We start from the raw sequence: 27,000 nt of genomic DNA, 5'->3' as shown, positions 1-27,000 counted from the left end.
ATTAGATTCTAGCAGTTAGAGCAATATTTCTTCTTATCATACATTTTAAATAAATTATTGTAAATGTTGAAAACATTCGGCTGTTTTTTTTTCATGAAAGTTTTTATTTATTTGAAATAGAAATCTTTTATCAAATGAATGTATCCTTTCTAAAAAAATAAATAAATAAAAATAAAAACTGGTATATAACTACTTTCTTATGTCTTATTTTGATGCTTTACATTCCAGTATGCACTCTTAAAGCAGTATAGCCGTTCTGCGAAATTTCTCTGCCTTGAAGGGAAAATATTATGTCGGTCTGGAATGACTTGAGGGTCATTAATTGAATTATTTACATTTTTGGGTTAAACTATACCCTTGCCATCATTAATATAAACACAGTATTAGACTGTAGTATGTGCTGTTGGTCTTCAGATTTATTCTGAAAGACTATTATAAGTGTGAGCTTGAGGCAAAGTTTGAAAAGATCTGTTTTCCAGTTACCCTGAATGTGTCAGCCCTCTGCAGTGCTAGCTTCAAAGAAAAATGGTTTGCTTGTCTGCAAGCCCACGCTGCATCTGGCCGACTGTAGTTTGTTTACCTGCTGGTCGGCCTGCATCTTTCGTCCGACCACTCTGAAGCCGTTAATGCTGGGGTTGTGGTAGATTTGGACCCTGCTGAAAGCTTGGGCACCCGTGCCTGCCGGGACCCACTTCTTATCAGCATCATTGTAGATCATCACAGTGGCCCGTGCCTGACAGATACTTGATTCACTGCGCATAAGAATGAAAGAGAGAGATGACATTAAATACATTTACAGTGTATGCATACAGTAAACCTGCTTTTTAAAGGGGTCGTATGATGCAATTTCAAGTTTCCCTTTCTCTTTGGAGTGTTGCAAGCTGTTCGTGAATGGATAAGATCCCTAAAGTTGAAAAGACTAAAGTCTCAAACCCAAAGCGAAAAAAGTTAAGACTCATCCATTTCCTACTAAAACGCCTCGTTTAAACAGGGCCCCAATATGTCTGTCACAATGTAGGAAGATTTGCATAATGCCGCCCAAATGTTTACGCAAAGAAAGATGGCGCAACTTTGATTTTCACTGTTGCCAACGCCACTGTCATGTCTTTGAGATGCCATTTCATTGTGAAAGGAAAAATACTTTGTTTGGCCTTCTAAAAGAGGACACAGCTAGAAATCAGTGGTTAAGTTGTATTTACAACACTGTTTCAGAACAGTTCAACCCAAATATTCATATGTGTGCAGCACATTTAATGGATGACTGTTTCCTGATCCTGGGAGAGAAGACTACAATGCTGTCTGTTCTGTCTCCCAGTCTGTAAATACATTTACATATTTAAAGGATTTGTCACTGATGATTCAAATGCTAGTTTTGAGCAGTGTAGAGTAGTGCTTGTTGTTTGTAGTTTCTCCGATCACAAATGCAGACATGGTTTTATGTTTACACGGCATGATGCAATGCAACATGTAAAAAGAAAGTACAAGTCATTATAATCTGTGATTATGTCCCCACTGGATGCTACAAATGGCTCGTTTGTAATGGGTTTTTTTTGTTATTGTCTCATCGCGCCAGTGTTCTGACCAGGACACGCATCACAGTATGGTAAGGGACGTAACATTTCCGTCACACGTTTGAGGCATTCACAACACACTGGATAGCTGGCCAATCAGAGGACACCTTGCTTTTCAGACCGATGAGCTTAGCAACATATGACCCCATTAAAACTGCAAGATAGGAGAGAAAAGCGAAAGAGAAACAGGCATTTTTATACTTGGAAAAGGATGACAAACAAAGGGGGAAGAGAGACTGAGATATTATGAACAAAAAGACAAGTGTGATTAGAAATGTGTGAGGTAGGAGAAGTCTGTCTAATCGAAACAAGCCAAGCAAGTACCAACAATGGGGGCAGACAAAGACAAGAAGTGCTCAACATGCTGCTGCTCAGGGGAGAGAGCAGCTTCTAGAAACATATTGGCCATGTATCACATTTCCACACATAACTTTACAAACAGAGCCAGTTCTTAAAGGTTTGAATGGAAATGTAGTTGTTTACATGTTTTGATGCATATGTGTGGCACTTTCAAAATAAAAATTTTAGACATGAGGGTGAGTAGAGGTTGGCCAATTTGGATTGTTTGATGGATGATGGATACATCTTAGAGAGCAAGATGGCTGATAATCGATATATAAAGCCTGTACAGGCCTATATGATATCACACGATTTAATTTGCTGAAAAATGCAGCATCTCTTTTTTTTTTGCTGAATTCAAATAGGTTTAACTGTCCTTTAAAAAAAGGTCACAGTAGTACTGTTCGTGGTCAAAAATGAATGGGAAACAAATTTCATTTAGAGGAAACATTTGGTACTGTGGCCAAAATCTTACTGGAAACTCTTAGTGGAATGTTTTATATATCAACCTCAAATTTGAAACATAACATGTTTTGACCTAAGGCTTTGATTTTCACACAGTTTACAACCGTTTAAAGATCAGGACATCAGATTAAATTAGGGCTGCCCTCGACTAAGGATTTTTCTTTGTCGACTAGTAGTCATTCATTTCAAGTATTAGTCGACTATTCGCACGTTTATTAACCTGTTAACCTGACCCCCCATTATGGGACTCACAGCTGAAAGTGCCCTACCTAATTTAAAATTGCAACAATTCCTTACTTATATTTGTTACACACACAATTGGGGAAGTCGTGGCCTAATGGTTAGAGAGTCGGACTCCCAATCGAAAGGTTGTGAGTTCGAGTCCCGGGCCGGCAGGAATTGTGGGCGGCAATACCACGACTTAGGTGCCCTTGAGCAAGGCATCGAACCCCCAACTGCTCCCCGGGCGCCGCAGCATAAATGGCTGCCCACTGCTCCGGGTGTGTGCTCACAGTGTGTGTGTGTGTTCACTGCTCTGTGTGTGTGCATTTCGGATGGGTTAAATGCAGAGCACAAATTCTGAGTATGGGTCACCATACTTGGCTGAATGTCACTTCACAATTGTGGTGTCTCTGGAAAGAAGACCCTTTGGGCTTTACTTTTTATCAACCAGAGTTGATAATGCTCAAAAAAAGTTATAGACACTGAAGTACCTTGAAATAAAATTGTACCACACTTAATTTTTTTTTTATTTGATAAAAAAATACATGAAATCAGTCCTGGAGCAATCTAGACAAGTAATGGGTTGCAAGTCACATGCCTCATGAGTTTCTATTTCAAATCTGAAGAAGATACCATGAAAAATAAGATTCCTGAAACCATTTTCCTGATACTATGTCTAGTCCCCCCCCCCCCCCAAATATAAAAAATATTTACCAACTGTATTAAAGGGTTCTACAAACTATTTCAGTCATTAAACATTCCACTGCATAGTTTTTCAATTATAAAACAATAGACAGAAACTTAGAAATCATATAAGTGATTTGAGTACTAGGAAAATACAATAAGAACTAGATAAAAAAGTTTGTCAAGACAAACTTTAAGTTGGCTTGAGAAAGCCTGACCAGAAAGTTTGAAAAGTTTAAAACGTTTAGAAAGTTTGAAAATGGGAAAAGGTTAAAAAGTTTAAAAAGATTTAAGTTTAAAAAGCTTAAAGGCAGGGTAGGTAATACATGTATAAACAACTTTCTTCCAAATTTGTTTAAACTTTCTATATATATTAATGCATAATTAAAATGTAAGTACTCTGATAAAAAGAGTATAAAAATCGAGTGACTCTAGACCGTTTAATCTGTATTAAACACACCTCATTATTTCCATTTCGGGAAGAAACATAGGATTGGCTTAGGCGACTGTCACTCTCTCGCAACCATGGCAACCACCCTTTTGCCACACATGACCTGCCCACTTGCGCGCGCACGTTTGATTTGAGGAATTCAACAGGCACGGATCCTAGGAATACCAAAACAATGGCAGAGAAACAGCAAGCAAAATTCACAGTACCAGCCTATGCAGTTAGTGAAGGCAAACCAGGCAAAAAAAGGAAGACAGTAACAGTACAAGAAAAGGCAATGAACAAAAAGTCTTTGGATAAACAAAGAAATAAAACGCAAGTTAATTTCGGCGTGGCTTTCCAGTGATGGCCGAGAACTGAGGGAACTCATGGGGCTGAAAAGTGACTCCTTGATGGCTTTATTTCTGCTGGACAGGTAAATCTTTCTTTTTGTATTTTGATCATACATATTTTTTTCATGAAGCATGTGTCATTAGCACACGTAGCTGCGTAATATAGCTAACATAACATTACTTAGCGAGCCGTAGTAGAGGCTTTGGAAGGAGCCCAGAAGGGAGGGGGTGGAGTGAATGGAAATAATGAGCTGTCTTTAAAACAGTCGTGAGAGGTCTACAGTCACTCGATTTTTATACTTTCTTTTTCAGAGTACTTACATTTTAATTATGTATTGATATATAAATAAAGTTTAAACAAATTTGGAAAAAAAGTTTTTATAAATTTTTTTACCTACCCTGCCTTTAAGTTTAAAAAAGAAAGTGATTAACATATTGCTATCATTACAAGCAAGTGACTACCATGTCATTAGCATGATTGGCAAAGTTGCTAGCATGTTGTTAGCATAATTAGCAAGTGACTAGAATGTAGTTAGCATAATTACCACGGTATCTAGCATGTCACTAGCATGATAAGCAAGTTACTAGCATGTTGCTAGCATGTTTCTAGCATGATTAGCATGTTGCTAGCAAGTCGCTAACATGTTTCTAGCATGATTAGCATGCGACTAGCATGTTGCTAGCATGTTTCAAGCATGACTAGCATGTTGTTAACATGTCACTAGCATGTTTCTAGCATGATTAGAATGGGTCTAGCATTTTGCTAGCATGAGACTAGCTTGTTGCTAGCATGTTTCTAGCATGATTAGCATGTTGCTAGCATATTTCTAACATGATTAGCATGTCACTAGCATGATTACCATGTCACTAGTCATTTTTCTAGCATGATTAGCGTGCGACTAGCATGTTGCTAGCATGTTTATAGCATTATTACCATGTTGCTAGCATGTCGCTAGCATGTTTATAGCATGTTGCTAGCATTTTGCTAGCATGTTTCGAGCATGATTAGCTTGTTGCTAGCATGTTTCTAGCATGATTAGCATTTTGCTAGCATGTCGCTATCATGTTTCTAGCATGAGACTAGCATGTTGCTAGCATGATTTTAGCATGATTAACATGTTGCTAGCATTTTTCTAGCATGAATAGTATGTTGCTAGGATGTCGCTATCATGTTTCTAGCATGATAAGCATGCGACTAGCATGTTGCTAGCATGATTTTAGCATGATTAACATGTTTCTAACATGATTAGCATGCAACTAGCAAGTTTCTAACATGATTAGCATGCAACTAGCATGTTGCTAGCATGATTAACATGCAACTAGCATGTTGCTAGCATGATTAGCATGAAGCTAGCATGTCGCAAGCATGTTTCTAGCATGATTAGCATGCGACTAGCATGTTGCTAGCATGATTTTAGCATGATTAGCATGTTGATAACATGTTTCTAGCATGATTAACATGTTGCTAGCATGTCGCTATCATGTTTCTAGCATGATTACCATGCGACTAGCATGTTGCTAGCATGTTGCTAACATGACTAGCATGCGACTAGCATGATTTTAGCATGATTAGCATGTTGCTAGCATGTTTCTAGCATGATTAGCATGTGACTACCATGTTGCTAGCATGATTAGCATGTGACAAACATGTTGCTAGCATTATTTTAGCATGATTAGCATGTTGCTAGCATGACTAACATGCGACTAACATGTTGCTAGCATGGTTAGCATGTTGCTAGCATGTTTCTAGCATGACTAAAATGTGACTAGCATGTCGTTAACATGTTTCTAGCATGATTAGCATTCGACTAGCATGTTTCTAAGATAGATAGATAGATAGATAGATAGATAGATAGATAGATAGATAGATAGATAGATAGATAGATAGATAGATAGATAGATAGATAGATAGATAGATAGATAGATAGGTCTGACCAGAGTTTGGTGGTTCTAGCTTGAAAGCTCTAGGAGGAGATAGTGTTTAAAATTTGGCTCAGAAGAATAATAATAAGATTAAATAGTAGATCAGTACTTTTTCAAGCCAACTTAATAAGTTTAAGACGGATTTCAGTAAGTTGGCTTTCTCAAGCCAACTTAATAATTTGAGCAATAAAAATACATAAGAAAATTTTAAAAGATTGAATTATATATGCCAATTACAGTACATCTTGAGATTGCTAGAAATGCAGCATGAAAATCAATAGCAGATTTCATTTAAAGTCCAACAGTTAGACACTAATATTGGGCATAAACGAACATTTAAATATAAAGTATTTACAACAGGTAAGTTGATATATTTGTAGTAAAGTTGAATTAAACTGATGCATCAGTCATACAGCGCTCCGGACCGCGCGCCTCATGACGAGTCTGACGCACTGCCACAGAAACAAGAATGAGATGCATTCTAACATAACTGTGGCATTAAACTCAGTTAGTGAGGGCTCGTTTAATATATTGCACATACAGTATATAGGCAGTTTAGATTACTTGTTAAAGTGCAATGAAATACCTTATATCTGCAGACGATGTACGTCTGTTTGTGGATGGAGACTTTGTAACGGCCAAAACTATGTATTTTGCTTGCATCACATTATAGTGCGGTGTGCATGAAAATAATAACAAGGCGGCAGATTGAACTTATTATCCATAGTGGTTCTCACGTAGTCCTTCTACATCATCACCACATAGTGTGTTTTATAAATTAAGTGATCAGTCTTTAAGAAAAGGACTACGTGAGAACCATGCACTATGGATGATAAATTCGGTCTGTTAATTAATTTGTCTTTACTTTATTTGTGACACCAAGAAAGAGTTAATCTCTCATGTATGAGAAGAGCGCATTGCCGTATACCAGCCATTAAATGTGTGGGACACCAACTCGTTGTTTTCTATCTCTTTCATTTCATGGATTTAACGAATTATCCGAGTCAAAGCGTTACAACTTCACCGACTACATACTCTAATCCTCCTGCGCGTGCGAGGTGTGTGTGTGAAATGCGGGCAGTGAAATTAAGTGAAATAGCTGGGCAGTTTAAAAGCCGAATTATAATAAGCAAAAATAATAGTTATTATTATTATAATCTAATACATTAATAGGAAAATGAGCCTAATATCGTCTTGATTATCGACAGAGAATTCTGCTTATGTCGATATCTCTGACGATCGTTGATACACGATACTATCGTCTATCGGCACAACCCTAGTTTGTGACACTGTATGCTACAAAATCATGCTGTTTTTTACTACCAAGATACAGTTTCTGAGTGCAAGTTATTCCATAACAGACACAAACAATACTGTCGCTGAAGAACTGAAATGTAAACAAAGGAATTATGATCCATATTACAATGTTATTGCTTCGTTGGACTAAATGTGCTCATGAGATGTCATTTAGTGGACTCTTTCTAACTAAACCAGGATTTACAGCTGTGGATGCGTTTATGACTCGTTATTACGACGAATCTGGTATGTACTGTGTTTTGATTCTTCATGTTTTGATATGTACTGCTTACACGAATTAAGCAAATACATTCTTTATAAGCTTTCCATTGAAAAACAGCAATCTGTCTTCGATGCTTCAGGCTTATATCTTTATAATGATATATAGTTTGTCAAGTTTAATTTTGTCCAGTTTCATTTTATCTATTCGTAAACACTGATGTGCAAACAAAGAGCATTCAGTATGCCGGCGTCCAGGTGTGTGTTAACAGGTTAATAAACCTAAATTTAAATCATTATATTTAGCGTTCGACCAATATTGTTTTTTGCCAATGCCTAGGGGGGCAGCCCTAGATTAAATATTCACTGTTTTTTTCTTTCTTACATTTGGTTAGGATTCTAGCGTGTAGTCTTCACAGAAGAAAGGGGTGGGGCTGAGCAGAGACATGCACCAAAATGCGTCGCTGTGAACATAGCTGTTTAGGTAAAAAGGGTGTTGTTTTACAAGACCATTGGGGAACTAAAGTATTAACTAAAGTATGTTACAGACATTTCATGAAGACCCTAAAGAATCATACCAACTTGTGGAAAAATGGGCATCCAATGTCCCTTTTAAGTTGAACATTTCATTTTCAGGCCTATGCTCAAAAACTGGTTAACATAAATGTATCATAAATATTCTATAAATATAATTTTGTATAGAGGTCAACCGATATGTGTTTTTCACTGGCTGATGCCAATGCCAATATTTAGAAATCAGGGCAGCCAATGGACGATATATGATGCCAATATTTTTGGCCGATTTTTTTTTTCATCTCATAAAAGTGAGTTTAGCAATCACTAAAGGTGAGTGAAAAAAATACAGCTTTAATTTTTGGCTGATGGTGAATGGTTAAAACACAGCTGGATTTGTCTGTCACAACAAACATATACAAACAAGGACAAGGATATCACAGAGCAAGTGCTGTAATGTCAAACTGACATCACCTTGCTTGTGGTGTGCACATTTATGCCTGGACTATTTATAATGTCTCTAAGAAATAGATTGGACACAAAAACAAATCATCTTGAGACTCAAATCCTGCTTCTGCTTCTGCTGTGCTGGCTCCTTGTTCATATTCTTCCATGTTAATTAAATTTTAAATCCTTTGACCTACACTCACAATCAACTAAAGGCGGAATTCTGGAGTCTTCTATATAGGGAAAGGCGACAATGAATAGACGTTCATAGATGTTTCATAAACTACAGACTAGGGCTGCACAATTAATCGAATTTCTAATCGTGATTACAATTATGGATGCCACAATTATGTAATCATTCAAAGCGGAATCGATCAAAGTCCACTTATGTTCTTCTTCGTGCTTAATATGCATCTTTCTTTTCTTTCTATGTGTTATCTTAAGGGTTTTTCCCCATTCATTTAATTTTAGTTTAAGTATAACATTATTATATCATACATATTTTTACTTTAGCATTTAAAGAAGAAAGCAATCCGATGTATAGTTGACATTTGAGGCTTAATACTATAGAAATCACTAAAAGTTTTTCAGTTAGAGTTTTTAGCTTGTTTATTTTCATATAAAAATACGGCATGCAGTTGCATCAAACAATGTTATAAACATCATTCAACGTAAATTGTGATAATCGTAACTAACAAAATAATTTTGGAACAAAATCTTAAAATATTTTTTGTTTCACAGCATAAAATGACCAAATAAAATGATTCTGTTTTCATATTTTCTTTGTTTTCTTGTGCTTCTTCACTGATAGTTGTGTTGAAATGGTAGCCAACTACACTAACATTTGATAAAAGCTTATCAGGAGCTAAACTGTTTGTCGAGAGGGAAATGACCACAACAGAGGAACAGTTAAATAATAAAAAATACTTTAAAAATGCTTATTATGCTTGAAAATATATTTAGATTTTCATACATTTTAAATAACTAAATATATGTAAAATTGAATTTAAAATCTTAAAAGGCATTTATAAAAGGCACTGAAAAGCAAACATTTTTTATAAATGTATCAAATAAACAGTATTATAAAAATGAAATAAAAAGGCCTGTGACGTTATATTTAAAGGTTTTCTTAATTTTTTTTCTCCCTCATGTTTTGCAAACTGTGATACGATCTCCTCTTCTTGTGACTTCACAATCAGAGGCCACAGCCCACTTCCTGCTCCAAGAAATGCCAAATAAGGACTGACTCTACGGCCTGCTGAGTGGTTTTTGTGCACATACACGCACACACACACACACACACACTCCTCGTGCCCAGATGTTGATTGCTATTGGAGGGGAGCTTAGGTTAACCAGATGGAAGGAAAGATGGGATAACAGCAATCACAGAAAGAACAGAGGATAAGTGAAGGAGGAGGGAGATCAGGATGAGCTTGGCTTAGACTCAACCTTACAGTTATGAGAAATAAATACATTTTTAATATGGGAAGGCCGAGCTGGAACTAGGGACGAAACTGAGTGTGTGCAGTGAATTATTAATGAAGAGAAAGGAATGCACACAGACACATACTGTACATAAAAAATTGCCTTAATGGACAGATAACAAGCAAATGCCCACTGTGTGAAGCAGTCATGACAGTAACTAAATCCCATACATATAAAACATATCTAATATATTCACAACATAAACATTATTCCCTCTGACCCAATGCAAAAACGGGCATACAGAAAATGTACATTTTACATTGTATCCTTCAAACAATAATTTGCTATTTTTTGTATTATCATTATTTTTTTGGTAGGGACAGATACAATAAACATATGAAACTGGAATAACAAATTTATTGTTTATCCTGAGTTTTTATTGTTTAATTACCTTAAAAACAAGCTGGATTTTGTCTAGGAAACAGTCCCATGGCAAACAAACGCTCATTATACACTCAGTGACAAATCGCTATATAAATATCACTACATAAGTTTCAGTTGTGCTTTCAGTAACCCAATTTGTGCAAAGTTTAAGTACGCAGCTCTCTAAAAATGACCTGCAATTTAACAACATAACAGACTGTCTCTAGTTTAAATATATATGACACTCTACTAAAGAACCGCAACTTGCCAGTTTCCTGGGAATGAAGGAGTTAACAGGAAACTGCAGATCATGGCTGAAGAAATGTCTGTATAAGGCTATGCAGACAGCTGCCCTTGAACACTAACAAGTAGAGTCAAGCCCACTAATCTGTCTGAAACTCTCTCTCTCTCTCCTTCAGCGTCTCAAATATGTTCTGTTCCCCTCTGTTCACCTGGTTCTCCAGCTCAACAACACCTTAAAGGGGGAAGTTAAGGGTTGAATGGTCACAGTGTAATTACAAGTGACTCACTGGGGATAAGATACGCAGACTGGCAGATGAGTGTTTGGACAAAAGAAGAAAAGAATGTGAATTCATGAGACTTTGTGGGACTTGATGGGTCTTTCTCTCAGCAGAATCTGCCATGCTTTATAGCGGTTTAGATCAGCTGTCAAGGATTGCTTACACAGTTTTAACTCTGTATGGGTTTTAAGTAAATTTCAATGAATGCTCAGTGCTCACACTCAACAGGTCCTCTGGTTAAGCAATTATTGACTGGTATAAATAGAATTAGCAGCTGGGCTAAAACTATTTTAGCTTTTGGTTGTCGTTTATAAGAGGAGGTGTGAAAATGGCACTGATGCCATTGGTGCCCAAAAGAAACTGAAACTGAATGCCCAAAGAAAAAGAACTTATAAGAATCATTCAATATTAACAATGTTGCTTTATTTTATTCACAAATAAAGCTAAATATATCCTAAATACATTTCAGCCAAATATTCAAGGATGAAGAGGATTAAACTAAATGGAAACTAAATTTTGACTGGTGTGAAACATTTGAAAAAATAAAAATAAAAAATAAAAATTTTCAGGACCCATCCCTGCTCAGCGTTTTGGAAAGTTGTGGTCAATTATAATTAGAACTTGAGAGAAAAAAATTCTAGATCTGCTTTTCCACTCACGTAAGCAATTTCTAATGTGTTCTGAGAAGCTATAATGTTGAAATAACAGGCTACTACTGTACATTACATAAAAACAAATCTTACACGCCACATATGCACCTACCAGAATGCCAAAACTTTCAAATCCAAATATTTTATTTTCCTTTCTACTGGTCAATGTTATTTCCAGAGAATCTGTAACTTTGCTATACTGCTATGGCACACAGATGTCCACCATTTACAGTGTAAAATTACAACTGCTATGTTTTCCATTAACCACATTTCCATATTAACTAATAGAGTGAGCAGCATTATGCAGCCGTGAAATAAAATGTTTCTTAATCACTCCTCCATTCTCAGGAAGAGGACGTGTGTGAGGTGGCTTAGTGCTTTAAGGTTGGAAAATACAAAGGTCAATGGTTCAAGCCCAGTACTGGAAAAACTATCACTGTTGGGCAAGACAACTAAACTGCAATGGCACAGAATGATTCTCATATGAGAGCCGTGGTATTTATAAGATAAATCCATAATTGCATGGTAGATATCCAAATAAACATAGTATTACTATGTTTAAAAAAGGGAAGAAAAAAAAACATGGTAGTAACATGGAAGTTTTTGATGTTAGAAATAGGGATAAGACTTCATTTTAAGGACCAATTCTCACAAAAAAAACTAGTAGCTTATTTGGCGAGGGACAGCTAAAGCGCTAACTTGCTTCACTCTAGTTAAGGTAACTTTTCTCGTTGTCTCTTCTCTCAAGTCTCAGCTTGTTTTTCAAAGTGCTGTAGGCTACAGCTTTTAGAGAAGCACTGAATCATGCAAGAGTCACCTTAACAGTTCATTTTTCCATTTTCCTCTGCGTGCTTTCTCACAACACGTCCCATTTTCGAAGTGGTCAACAGGGGACACACTCAAAAGGTTTTAGACCCCGTTTATGTCTGTATTATATCGTTATTCACTTGAGATTGCATTGACAGAAATGCATCTTAATACCATGTGTAAATAGAACAAGAGTTGCCATATCTTGGTCAAAAGACACTTCTGAGGACCTCCGGAAAACTTTTGATGAGGCTCTACGAGGCTGAAAAAAAGAGTTTGAGGTCCAAGGTCTACAAATGGAAAACATTCAACACCGCTGTTACTTTATCTAGGAGTGGTTGTCCAACATAAACACTCCGAGAGCAAGACGTATAATAGTCAGGAAGGTCACAAAGAACTCCACACTAACATCTAAGAATCTATAGACCTCTCCAGCATTGGCTAAGGTTAGTGTTCAGCATTCCATGGCAGGAAAGCAAGGAGCAAACCACTGCATTTAGTTGGAAATAATGAGAAAGTCTTGAAGGTGGTTAAAATAAAAGAATGTCATGTTTTGGAAAGGCCTAATAAAAGTCCTTATCTGAATCCAACAGAAATGTTGGGGAAGGATTTGAAGAGAGCAGTTCATCCCAAGAAAGCCCACAAGCACTTTTTCCACAGATAAGCGTTTGGTTGGTTGAAGTTTTTCCAGACATTCATTCTTGGATAATTTTGCTAAAGTAAAACACACAATGTCATTTGATTCTCTGTGTTGAAGGTGATGACCTGGACTAAGATCTCAACTGCTTGTTAAATTTATGCAAAAATGTATGCAAAAATGTCTTTAAAAGGACAATGTTGCCATCATTTAGTCACATTTCATGTCATTCCGATTCTGTAAGATTTACTTTCTTCTCTGGAACACATTTTAAAGTGTTTAATGTATATGTATTGAAGCTCACTGGGGTCCAGCATTGTTTGGAATCCATGTTCATCCATAGACCTTCATTTTCACAAAAGAAAAGAAGTATCAATTTCTAACGACATGAGGGTGAGAAACTTACATCAGAATTTCCATTTTAGGTGAACTATACCTTCAAAAGGCTAACAAGCTTTCTATCACTACTGTATTTTTATTTAATGAAAGTTAATCTCGCTGTAAAACTCCATAATAAACTAGACAAACATTTGTCGTCAAATTCAATCTTGAACCATTAGTTGTGGTTTTGACCAACTTTGATTTGAACATCAAACATTATTCACTTCCACTGTATGGAAAACAAAGGCCAGGACATTTCCTGAAAAAGTTCCCTTTTGTGTTCCACTGAAGAAAGAACATCATACAGGTTTGAAGTGTTATAAGGCTGCACAACAGATGACAATAGTCACTGTTGAGTGATCTAGCCCTTTAAGACAATCCTTCCTCAACATTCAGGATAAGCTCTTTGAAGCAGCGACAGAACAATCACATTCCTCTTCCTTCACGTGCCTGGCTAGAACTCCACATGGATATATCTGGCCGATCAAACACGGCAGTAGGTCTTTGCTCTCAATTCCTTTTACAGGTTGGAGCATATCTCCCCCTGACAGATATTTTTCCTGGGAGAGCCCCCCTTCACAGAGAAGGGGAAGTCGAGAAGAGGCAGCCAATCATTCCGCTCCCAGTTGTCCTAACACGCTCATCAGTAAAACTCCAGGGGCGCTTGCAATTTATATCAAGTGTACGGAGTTAAAGAACCAGAAAGACAAATTTAATATGAAATTCCTAGAGTTAATAACACAGTAAATGCGATTCATTACTGTAGATCTGTTGGGGATGTAATCGTCATTGCCAACGCTGGGGTCAAACACCAGACATTTTAGGACACCAGACCAATTTATCTCAGGATGTCCATATGACTACCGCACTTAACCTCGGAAAACGACAGAAACCTCAAACAAGAACACTTGTATTGTATTCATTCTCATTTGACTAAGAGGCAAACTAGGGAAAAGCAAATAAAGCAGTATTTGTTGTGGGAGTCAATAACTACACCTTTTACAAAACACTTGAAATAGCTAAGATAAGAATAACCAATGGCCTTGAATTTGCAATGTGCTACTGCTACTCATGGCTGCGTTTCCCAAAAGCATCATAAGATGATCGTAGAACCATTGTGATCAATGAAGCGATGATCAACTCAGGCTTACGATGCTTTTGAGAAATGCAGCCTAGAATAGTAGTTGGTATTACACGAAGAAAAAAAAAAGAAATTTTGAATAAAGATTTTAAATAGTATTTTCTGGTAAAACAAACTCCAACAATCTTTGAAAAATCTTTAAAAGTTTTTTCCCCCCTCTGTTGAACATAGAATGTTTCTAAGTTGAAAACTTCTGTAAAATGTATTTAGAAAAAACTATTGACAATGACATCCATACTATTAAAAAAAAACAGTATGGAAGTCCCTGCTACCAGAAACTGTTTGGTTTCCCACATTCTTCAAAATATCTTCCTTTGTGTTTAGCAGAGGAAAGAAATTAATACAGGTTTGGAAGAACATGATACTGAGTAAATAATGACAGAATGTTCATTTTTGTGTGGCCTATCCCTTTAAATTCAAAACGCATCAGTTTGAATCAGCTGAATCACTCTCACTCATCTTTTGCACATAAAGTTAGGACTAATTATTATGTGTTTTTTCAAACTATTTTATCCAGTGATTCCAAATGGACTTGTCTAGACCTGGAAATTACTATTTTAACATATAAAAATATGATGTCTATGTTTCCATATCCAAAGAAGCTTTTTCAATGGAAGTGATTTTTGTACTTGCCAGTACAGTCCTATTCAATTTCTTTGCATCTGTCTAGACATACTCAGAGACATGAGGTCTGTGCTAATAAAGACTAAATCATGGACTCCTTTACCACCAGGTCCATTAAACCCCATTACACTCAGTCTCTCTCTCTCTCTCTCTCTCTCATTATACAGAGAGGGTTTTTAAAACGGTTGTTCTCTGCGGAACAGCTGGTCTTTATGACATCACTGCCTGTCCACATGGGTCGCAGTGTTGTGTTATCTGGAGATATATGCTGAAAGAAACAGTCTTCAAACAAATAATCGGTAAAACAGAATACGTCACAGTTTAAAGGTTACTGTTATACGTGGAAAACCGCTTGGGGCCTACAACAACTTCCTGCTGTTAAAGAACGAATCGACACAAGCCACATCAGACCCAAGGGAATAAATTTCACTGTTTCAGTCAGGAGCTTTGTTGGCACCATGAGGCATCAGCTTTCATGTTCAGCTGTTCAATAGATTAGGAGCCGGTGGGTTTCCTGGATGTCTATGTAAAAAACATTTTTGTTAGTCCCAGAGCAACACATTTCCTTAACATGAGGGGTTTGATTACATGCATTTGAATTTCATCTCACAAAAATCAAACGATGATGTCCACAACACAAAATAAATACCACAAATTAGTTCAATTCCAATTCTTTTGTCAAACACATCCATCTCCTCCGACTGTTTAGTATTGTACTTGTCTGATTAAAGGCCTGATATTTGGCCATTTGAAGTTCATTGTCATTTGCCAATAATATTGTATGATTGGCCAAATGCAGAAAATCCTTCCATCAGAAGGCCAACTAAAACCTGTGCATACAACTCAACACGGGTTTCCCAACATCTTTTTATCATGTTTTACTTAATTTGTAGAGTCAGATATTATTACTGTCAATTTTTATATAAACAGACAAAGATTTTGAGTGTATAGCTGAGTGTATAATATTTTACAACAATTTCTCAAACTATAAATTAGTAATATTTATAATTTTTTGATGCACAGTGGTGGCCAAAATTATTTGAATACTACTAGAACATTTATTACCAGCTAAAATATGCTTTCAAGTCTGTCATTTCTATATTTTGATGTAGTGTGTCAGTAGGAAATATCGGTTTACATTTCCAAACATTCATTTTGTCATTCATTTTAAAAATCTAAAGAAAAAACTCTATAAAATGGTACTCTATAAAGTAGACTATAAAATATTTAAATTAAAAAATTAACTTTAGCTAGTGAAAATACTAAAGTTCTAATAATTTTGGCCACCACTATATATAGTCTTATATAATTTATATTTTTATTATGATTGTTATTATTATTATTATATTTAATAATGCTTATATTTATTGTGATCCTCAAAGCCACTATGAGAAAGCTCTTAAAGCTTCCCTTCTTGCTGATAACAGCTAAGTTTACAATCACTTACAATCAAAGTCAGCAAATTATTTTGTTCATAAAGAATTCAGTCCTTGATAAACATGGTAATGGTAGAATACAGAACAAAACAAAACAAGCAATGTGGTTATTTTGACTCGAACGCCCACAAACATTTAACAAAGAATTAAACTGATAGATATTGCCAGCATTTAACGCTATAGGATTCTGTAAGCAACTTGTGGCAATTCAAGCACCTAATCTTGTCTAAGGGCTGTTTCACCAGCCATTCAAAAGCAATCGAGCTGGATAATGAACCAATCAGCAAATGGCGAGGGCGTGACTAGGGCTGAAACGATTCCTTGAGTAACTCGAGTAACTCGATTACAAAAAATGTTCGAGGCATATTCCTCTGCCTCGAAGCCACTTTTAATTTATTTTAAATCTCACATCAGGTTCTTTCGCAATGATTTTTTTAAATGTGACAACGCGTTTACGTCACCCACAAAGCGGAAGGAGACACAAGCACGGCGTCCAAAATCACATACTGGAAGGAGTCAGCAGTGTTTTGATTTGAGGGCGCGGGCAAACGTCAAGAGAACGTTGTGGCGTGTGTCCATTGCAAGATAGAGCTGGCATACCACAACTAGGGCCCTATGATTTCCGCGATGCAGAAGAAGCGGAGGGAACCCAGTCATAAAACGGAATTCACAGTTTAACGCGGAATAGCACGGAATTTGCCAAATTTTGAATGAATTAATCAAAAATAGGTCATTGCACTTACATTAAATCACGATATGGACTAATATCTGTAAATATTAAGCCGGAACAGTCTATTTAAATATGAATCCTGCATGTTCTGTGTGTCTCTGTTAATGAATGGAGCAGAAGCGCGTCTCCGTTTATTAACACACACTAAAGCGTGCGTGACGCTCCGGTGATTTCAGCATCTGCTTCTCACTAAATAAGACGTGAACACAAACAACATCTCCAGAACTGCTCTGACAGTCACTTCATGAGCAGTTGACCGTTTGATTTAAGTATAACTAGCATCAAATCACATACACAGAACTGTAAAGGTACTTCAACCCGTCAAAATAAAAGTCCGTTAGTTTAAAGACAAGTATTTGCCAGAGATGTATTATTATTGTTAAGCAGAATGTACATAGCCTACTACAAAAAATTTTTTTTTAAAAATCAAACATTTTTTTAAGGTTTAATCACACAACATTTCTTCCATGTTTTATTTTTAAGTAAATCCCCTTTGTTTACCAAAAAGTTAAGTTTGCTTAATTTTCAATAATTAAAAGATAAATTAAATTAATGTTTTATGTGTTTAATGTTTAATGTGCATCTCAGAAAATGCTTTATTTAAAACCCCAACTGAATGGCACTTAAAAGCACTTAATTAATCTTTCAACTTTATTGTCATTGTTCACAGTACAAGTACAGACAGAGAAACAATGGGTAATAATTAAATGTTTATTTTTGATGTATGCATTGCATTCTATGCATAAAAAAATAAATAAAAAATAAAAAAAAGGAAACTTAGTTGTTCATTTTAAGAGACCCAGGAGTCTTATTTTCTCTTGCATAATATTGCACTTTAATTAAGCAAAAACACATTTTATCCGATTACTCGATTAATCGATGGAATTTTTGGTAGAATACTCGATTACTAAAATATTCGATAGCTACAGCCCTAGGCGTGACAGAGGCTTTGTAAGGAGGCCAAGCTAAGCGCTGTGACTCTGGCCCAGCGCCAGGCTCCTAACAGAACAGAGGCCAACGACAGCGAGCAAATACATATGCCGCCCGCAGGGTACACGGCGACCCCCACTACTGATCTAACATGTTCTGAGACATCATATTACATTTAACTTTGAATGCAGAAAAAGAAGTGAGATTGTGGTAAGTGAGAAGTAGTAGTAGTAGTAGTAGTAGTAGTATATCAGTGGAGCAAATGTGGAAGTCTTTCAAGGATTTTCACAATTGCACAAATCCAAAACAGGTTCTCCACTGTTGCTGTAATAACAATCTTTTTTTTTTCATAGGGATTAAGAACAATTACCATAAACAAAAGGTTAGAACCAAAAAGTACCAAATTACCATAAACAAAATCAACCAACAAAACCAAAACAGCACAAGATTTAAATGACAATATCAAAACAGATGGTAAAACATAAAACAATTTCATCATAATTTTTAAATAAGTAGTAGAAGTAGTAGTAGTATAAAACACAAATATCCTAGATGTAAATCCATAAGTTGTTTAAAATCACAAGGAGAATTTATTCATTACTATTTTGCTAAAATTCCCATTTCCAAGAAACATATTTTAATAAATTAAAGTTAAATTTTTAGGATCTATAGAAGCTTATATCGGTGTTGAATAACTCAAAAATAACTAAAAACGCAAAAATTCCTCTGTGGAGGAAAGGAATTGGATCTTTTACCCCTCAGAACATGACTATATAACTAACTCCGTTGTAACAAGCTGCTTTACGGTAAAGTAGCCATACAGAGAAACCCATTATGCCGTCTTCATTTTTCAGATGTTTTTTCTAAACATGCTGTGATTTGCTATTAGCAATGAGATCGGTATGTCAAAGTACAGCACTGCATGCAAGACTGTAATGGCTTTGTTTTATTAAAGGCAGTTATTCTTCATATATTCGAAGCCATTTGAATATGTAAAAGCTCAGTTAGATCAATACGCATTTGAGCTTTCAATATCTTTGGGTGATTCATGCCTCGCATAAGGGCTGCAATTCCAAAGATTTATGATGGGCCACCACCAAAAAAGAAAAAAAATACCAAAGAGAATCAGGACATGTTGAGGCAAGAAAGGCTGTAATTACAAAAGCGAGTCTGGTTCATGACGAACAACACTTGAAATCAAACAGCCTTTTTTGGTCAAAGACTCTCAGTCATAACCGAAGACTGTATGATGATACACAAGTGGTTTAGGATGGGATGTCCTCTACGTACAGAATAATTAATGACAGTACATTGAATTATTGAAAATGAATGCACACTGCATTGTGCTCTCGACAGGATTGGGCAGTAGAGTCCCTACAAATAGCAAAGATATTTGAGTTAGCAACGACTTCAAAAATAGCAAGTTCCCTCACTACTGAGAAATCTGTTGTAGATCTTCAGTGGAGAAACTGTGTGCAAGTTTCTGAGAAAGAAAGAAACAGAAACTGGTTTCTTTACTAATTTCATATAAATATCAAAATAGTCATTTATGGAAGCCTGTTTCGAACCTAAATAAAAAAAAAAAAAGAAAATTGCAATTTTTTTTTTTATTAACACAAATCTGACTTTTTTCCTTCGCAAATTATAAGTATACATCTCACAAATCATACTTTTTTTTCAGAATTGTGTGATATAAAGTTGCAATTCTGAGAAAATTAGAGTCACAGTTGCAGGTTTATACCTTACAATTTCAAGAAAAGGAATCAAAATCGTGGCCCATATTCACGATTACAAGAAATTGCAAGTTTACATCACATAATTCTGAGGAAAAAAAACTGAATTGTGAGATTAAAAGTCACAATTACTTTTTTTTTTTTTTTTATTCAGTGTCAGAAACACACTTTCATTGACATTTTCATATTGTTTTTACATTTTTTGCTTGAATAATGTCTTCAGGTTCTTCTGTGAAAGGATTAAGTATCATCTTTCTTTGGCAAAGTGATATGAAACTCTAATGCGGATAAGGTTTGTAGTGCAGCTCAGAACTATTTTTCAACTAAGTACAACTGCAACTATGAACTAATCAACACCTCTGAATGTCTGTCAGGCAAACGCACATCTATTTATATAGTGCTTTATACAAAACCGTCTTAGCAGCATCACAGAACGAAACAGAAAAATTGCAGTGTTAAGGGTCATCATTATGAAACTAAGCTATAAAAACAGCTCTACAGAAGACAAATGTGTCATTATTCAGCTTAAGTCATCTGTCAGTTTCTGTCTTTCTTGGCAAAGACCATTTCCTGTAAATGTACTTGCATAAAAAGATTTACATTCAGTGATGATCACTTAGGGCTGATGAAGACCAAATGATATGCAGTATTTGACCTCAAGCTAACCCCTTCTCACAAGCCATAGCTGTGAGGAGAGAACAACTTTAAACGTGAGATCATTTATGTCTATATGTCCTCCCTCATCAGCTGGAGTTTACCATTTAAACTTTTTTTTTCTCCATTAAAGGAATAGTTCACCCAAACATGAACATTTCCTGAAAATGTACTCACCCTCAGGCCATCCCATGTAGATGAGCTTGTTTCTTCATCAATGGAATTTAGCATTGCATTGCTTGCACACCAATGGATCCTCTGCAGTGAATGGGTGCCGTCACAATGAGAGTCAAAACAGCTGATAAAAACATCACAATACTCCAGTCCATCAATTAATGTCTTCTAAAGTGCGTTTATAAGAAACAAATCCACTATAAACCATCGTGACTCAATCCATTATAGTCCATAATCTTTAATAACACTTCCTCTAGTGAAAAAGTTCATGTCCTGTCGTCCTCTCACATCTAAATCTACCTGCTTAAACTGTTTATGCTTAAAAAAAATGTGCTTTATCTATGTATATTTCTGTCCTGACTCAGAGGCATACAAAGAGAACTAGATAATTTAGCTGGAACCAACTATTTGAAATGAATGATTAATTTATTGCAAACAGAAAGCTTTACGCTTCACAAGACATTAATCATTGGACTGGACTCGATTATTTATGGATTATTTTTCAGATGTTTGGACTCTCATTCTGACGGCACCCATTCACTCCAGAGGATCCACTGGTGGGCAAGTAATGCAATTCTAAATTTCTCCAAATCTCTTCTGATGAAGAAACAAACTCATCTACAAATGGGATGGCCTGAGGGTAAGTAAAGTTTCAGCTATTTTTAATTTTTGCCCAACACTTTCAGATTTTTCCCCTTCTTTTCCATCAAATCCATAATCAATACAATTGTGGTGTTTCCCTGGTTTCTTTCTTCTTGTTTATCGAAAAATCCATGATCCATTTGTTTTTCCGTACAACCCTCATCAATATAATGCAGCAATACAATATTTTATTGGCATTTTACATTTCTATCTCAGCCTTCATCTTAATGCTCTGTCTGCATTTTATCCAGCATTACAGTTCATTACTGTGTTCTTCTAAGCATTAAGGTTTTGCATTAATCAAATTGTACCCTGAGCTGAGGGATCCATAACAAACAACAAATGCACCTTCTTATAAGCCACACTGGTGATGAAGTAACCTGACAAGAAGTTGCAGGCTACATGTCTATCCAGTGAGCTTAGGGCGTAACATCTTCTTATATTCTTTTCAAAAGGTTAATCAAGTAGAACATGGCAAAAATGTCTCAAATGGTAAAGATTCTGCTGTACCATTTATAACGCAGTATATCAGCGACACACTTTTAAAATTCAAACCGTACTCTCAAGGAGCACATTTAATATTAATGTAATGTTAATTTCTATGGCATTTTTATAAAAGCTGATTAAATATCCTAATTTAATGAATTCCTTGTCCTGTCTTAAAGGAACACTCCACTTTATTTGAAAATAGGCTCATTTCCAGCTCCCCTTGAGTTAAACAGTTGAGTTTTTGAATCCATTCAGCCGATCTCCGGTTCTGGCGGTATAACTTTTAGCTTAGCTTAGCATAGATCATTGAATCTGATTAGACTGTTAGCATCTCTATAGTTCCTAGCCATATCAGCCTAGAAAATCACAACTTTTCATTTTCCGTCAGTGTTAGTACATGATGTAGCTACTGAAGAGTTAAGTTTTAAATTTGAAAAATATAGAAACTCTTTGGTCATTTTTGAGCGAGATGCTAACGGTCTAAACAGATTCAATGATCTACTCTAAGCTAAGCTAAAAATACTACCGCCAGACCCAGAGATCGGCTGAATGGATTAAAAAATGGTGAAACTCAACTGTTTAACTCTAGGGGAGCTGGAAAATGAGCCTATTTATAAAAAAAAAAAAAAAAAAAGTGGTGTGTTCCGAGTTGAGAGGCTTTGAGGACGAGGGCGTCGGGGTGCAGGCTAAGAGGTTAAGCTGTGTCGTGAAACTGGGCCTATATGCTTTTATTTGAAGTGCTTGATATAAAGCAGCATTCTCATGTTTAGGGTAACTTGAATTGTACACTTTTCCCAAAGCAGCCCCAGTCTGTGTCCTACACTAGATTTCCGATCTTTTATACATAAAAATCTGTTATTCACTAATATATATCTCCATTATATCACCCATCAGTCCGTCTGCTCTCCAGACATCGTTATCAGCCATTGAAAACCCAATTTTAATTGATGCTTTTGTTCTCCTCTATCATTTCGTTATCTAATGGTCTGTAACCACCCCGGATCATAAGAAATTAAATACCAGCAGCAGAAGGACCGCACTGCAGCATCTGGCATGGGTCGCAAAGCTACCATTGCCACCCTAAAGCCCTTTAGCCTGGAGAAGCAAATGAGTGGAAGTCATTTAGATAAAGATATGCTGGGCGAGTCCCTCACAGTCATCAGTAAATCACAGCGCTGCCATTAATCAGACATGCCCTTCCAGGACAACAGGCTTTGTCTCAGTGACAGAAATGCACACAGGAACAAACTGGACTGATTACACAGCAAGTGTGGAAAGACAGCTGCATGGGAACCACCTGTGTGCTTGTGATTGCAAGTTGAAGGGTGTCATTTCGTTTCCACTAGGGGCACCAAACACAACTGCGAAAAAATACATATTTATTTTCCATTTCAAAAATGTGTCTTTAATTGCTCAAACAAAACTCCCAAACTTATTTCATAACTACACTCAACCCCTAAAATAACAGGTTCTTCCTCTTGATTTCATCTTTATATTTTCCCATTACTAAATGTTTCCACGTCACTTAATGTATAAATATCATAAAACTAATAGTTGTGGAAATATATATCCTGCGGTATAAATAGTAAAGCAATAGTTAAGGCCCTATGAACCAGTGTCTGTGAATATTAAACCACAAGGAAATTATGACTATTGTACAGCAGAATGTCTTTCTCAAAGTAAAAACAAGTTCAAACATTATTTTTTAAGGAATAGAGTTTTCTTCCTAATTTAAATAGAAAGCTTTGTAAAAAAAAAAAAAATAAAGACTATAATAACAACATATTTTATTTGAATTTTACAGACTAATTAAATCATAAAAGCTTTATGCATTTATTTAATTACCACCATTTTTTTTTATAATAAATTGCATCAAACCACAGAATCCAGAAAAACTGAAAGACAATACAGAATTCGGAAACATTTCATAGGGCACTATTATTGCTAGATTTTGAAAACAAAGTTTTCGCTTCGTTCTCGTCCCGTATTTAATTGTAAAATTATGTGTCCCGTATCAAATCAATACGTGATTTACAAAGGCCAACACATATTTTAATAAACAAAAAGTATTCTGCACTGTTTATAATATTAATAGCAGTAATGATGAAATCAGTTTCATAAGAAATATTTGATTTTGACGTCTTTGTTTCCATAGCGACGGAGTCTCCAAATGCGTGCTGTTAAAGCACTTTCACGCGAGCGCAGCATGCGGTAAACAAAGCTACGCAGTTTAAAAAATCTAACACAAGACTCTCCAGATGTAGGGCTGAATGGGAAAGTTATCAATTCGCTGAAGCTGGCACACCAATGCTGTTTCCTCCAGCGATCTAGCCCTTAACACATATGAACGCATACTTTATAAAACGATCATGTTGGTATTTTCATTTGAAATTTTAATGTTTAATGTAAAACATATTACAGTGCATGTCGCATACCACAGTCATTCACACAACTGATCGAAGACAGTGACACACAGCACTCAGTCAATTCACAATTCAGAGATACAGTAGAAATATTATGTGTGGTTTTGTATTTAATATTGTTTTGTATTAGCCTTAGAGTAAGGGAAGCACAACTCAGGAAATTAGAGCATCCGAGCAGCATGTAAATGCTATGTTTACTTATTTTTAATATTCTTTAAAATGTTATCCAGGTTTTTTTTTTTTTAAGTATCGGTTCAGGCACCGTTTGGCCAATGGTACCGTTTTAAAAGTATCGATTTGGCACCGGTATCGTAAAAAAAAACAATCGATACTCAACTCAACCCTACTTGGGCCACTCACACTGGTTGATCCATTGTATTCACTAAATGGCATACTTCACTTGAAAATTGTTTGAATATCACTAGAACTGTTTTGCCTTTGTTATTTTAACCCAAGGACTGGAGGTCAGTGACTTAACCTGGGTTCTCATGAATTCAATACTGGGCTTGCCAGTCAGTTTGAGAGGCCATTGTTGGATTGGATGGCCTGGTGAAATTCAAAACAAGGTGCTAACTGCTCCAGTGCATTCTGATATTGACGTTTCACAATAAGACGGGACAATAAACCTGTAAATGTGACAACATCCCATTCTTCACCTATTATGCAACCAGACCCAACACAGAAAACCTCATGGTTGTGCGCATGGTTGACTGATAACATCGCTGAACTAAAATTTGCATGGAAATGCATAGCTGAGGTTTTAAGGCATCTGCTTATTTAAATGTATTTTTATTTTGGTGTGAGACAGCTCTAAGAGACGAATTGACGAAAACCTGTCACGCAGGTTACTGATGTTATTTACATAACAAAATTAGTGTTTTAAATTTTCAAGATGAGTTGGTGCTTCCCTTTCTTTAAACAAAACTGGATGGAGTCTATGTCCACTTTTAAACAAACCATATAACAAACTATGTTTTAAGAACATATTAAACCATGAGGTTCAATGAAAAGGAAATATTTAAGATTCTGACCTCCATACGAATACACTATTCAAACATAAACAAATTTTGTGATATAATGTAGAGACCATTAACTGCTTTGTACAGATGGTTAGGTTTTCTTGCATCCGTTCAAGCACAACATTTCAAATCATGCTGAAGAACATAATCGTCAGGCTTAGTTAATGTCAGTATTTAATATATCTACTTTCGCTGTTATTAAAGCAAAAGTGGACAAATTAAAATAAAATAAAAAAATCTGAAATTCTGTTTTTTGTTTTTTTGTTTTATGATTATGCTGATAATGTGTTCAGGGTTTTTAATTATATAATGAATTATAAACTAGAACATTTCACTAGTGGTTTCTGACCACTCCTCTGGCAAAATAAAGTTGTTTATATTGGTTTAATGTAAACTAAACTAAAAAAAGTGGCCGCAGCAGGATGTGGAATTATCAGGCTTCAGTGCTCCATGTATGGCGCAAATGTAGGTTAGTTCCGGGTACAGCCCTGACCACCAAATTAACAATCCTACTATGGTCAAGGCTTTGCTCATGAATATTAATAAGAATGACTGACGTTCGCTACTGGGTGAACGTCCTGTGACCTACTTAATATTCATAAGCCAAGCCTTCCCCACAGTAGGATTTGTGCATTCGAGCCGCGGCCAACTCCCAGAACAGAAAGAAGCGGGAGGGCTCACAAAAGAGGACTGGCTACGTGTTACAAAGAGCCAATTTACCGTCTGACAGCTGCATTTTTAATATGCACAATTAACAACTTGGTGTGTACCGCCTAAGGATACAGTTAGGCTATCGATACTAGTTTGTTAAATTGTGCATTTTGTAAAAAAAAAAATTATGTGCAAAAACCAGGTGCACCATATTTAAAAAAAAAAGAACTTTCAAACAGTCCACAGTTTTGGGGAAATTAAATACTGCTGAAATAAATTCACCGATATATTCCCCCAAAACGTTTTTGTTTTCTCCTCTAATGAAAAAGGTACTATTAATAATATTATATAGCTAAATAATATTTTCAACATTTCTTTTTAAATTGTATATAAGATAACTTATAAAAATAGTTATAGTATATAGGCTACAGTATTGTTTATTCAAACCATACACAATGAGTTTGACAAATTAATATTTTAAGAAATCTCAGAATTATATTCTATTTCTAATAAATACATGGTGCTAAAAAAATTACAGAAAAAAAATATGTATTAACGATTTAAAGACATAATTTGTTTGACAGAATGCCTGAAAATCACTTTCTCCAGACACCCATTTTGGTGGCATGGTTCGTTGAATTTAAACTCATTCAAAGTATTCCATGGAAAATCAGTGCAAAATGTTCACGCCAGCTTCATTCACCAGCTAGCAGAGCAACACGATAACTCTATGGCTGTCAAAGCCACACAAACCGACCGACCTGGAGTGTGCAAAAACTCAGAAAGCACACACTTGCTCATGTGATGACCCACCTCCAACAGGAGCGAGACAGAAAGTGAGTAACAGACCGAGCTCACACACGCGGCCTCAGTCATTATCAATACTCTGTGTGTTACATTGTAGCGCGCTAAACTAAGTATACACACAAAAGCGACGGCGACTAATGTGCTTTGACGCGCTTTACCTCATTGTTCGACGACAGCGCGGATCCTCTTCAGACGTAAAGCCGAACTTCCAGAGGCGAAAACACTAGAGAAACCGACGAGATCC

General features: G+C 36.0%; 1 protein-coding gene across 4 annotated transcripts in view; it reads right to left on the bottom strand.

The window, feature by feature from the left end:
* Positions 1-27,000, bottom strand: part of vaspb (vasodilator stimulated phosphoprotein b) — a 52,358-nt gene that overhangs the window by 24,957 nt on the left and 401 nt on the right. For 3 of the 4 annotated variants that reach the window (XM_059506131.1, XM_059506135.1, XM_059506133.1), the window contains exon 1: positions 581-760. In XM_059506131.1, the coding sequence (XP_059362114.1) occupies positions 581-760 (180 nt within the window). Of the gene's footprint in view, positions 1-580; positions 761-26,914 lie in introns of those variants that run through there. The other variant, XM_059506132.1, reaches the window with a different exon arrangement.

This window comes from Carassius carassius, chromosome 23, assembly GCF_963082965.1.
Source record: "Carassius carassius chromosome 23, fCarCar2.1, whole genome shotgun sequence".
Classification (NCBI taxonomy): Eukaryota; Metazoa; Chordata; class Actinopteri; order Cypriniformes; family Cyprinidae; genus Carassius; species Carassius carassius.
The sequence above is the reverse complement of the archived record's forward strand: the minus strand, read 5'-3'. Positions and strand labels throughout refer to the sequence as shown.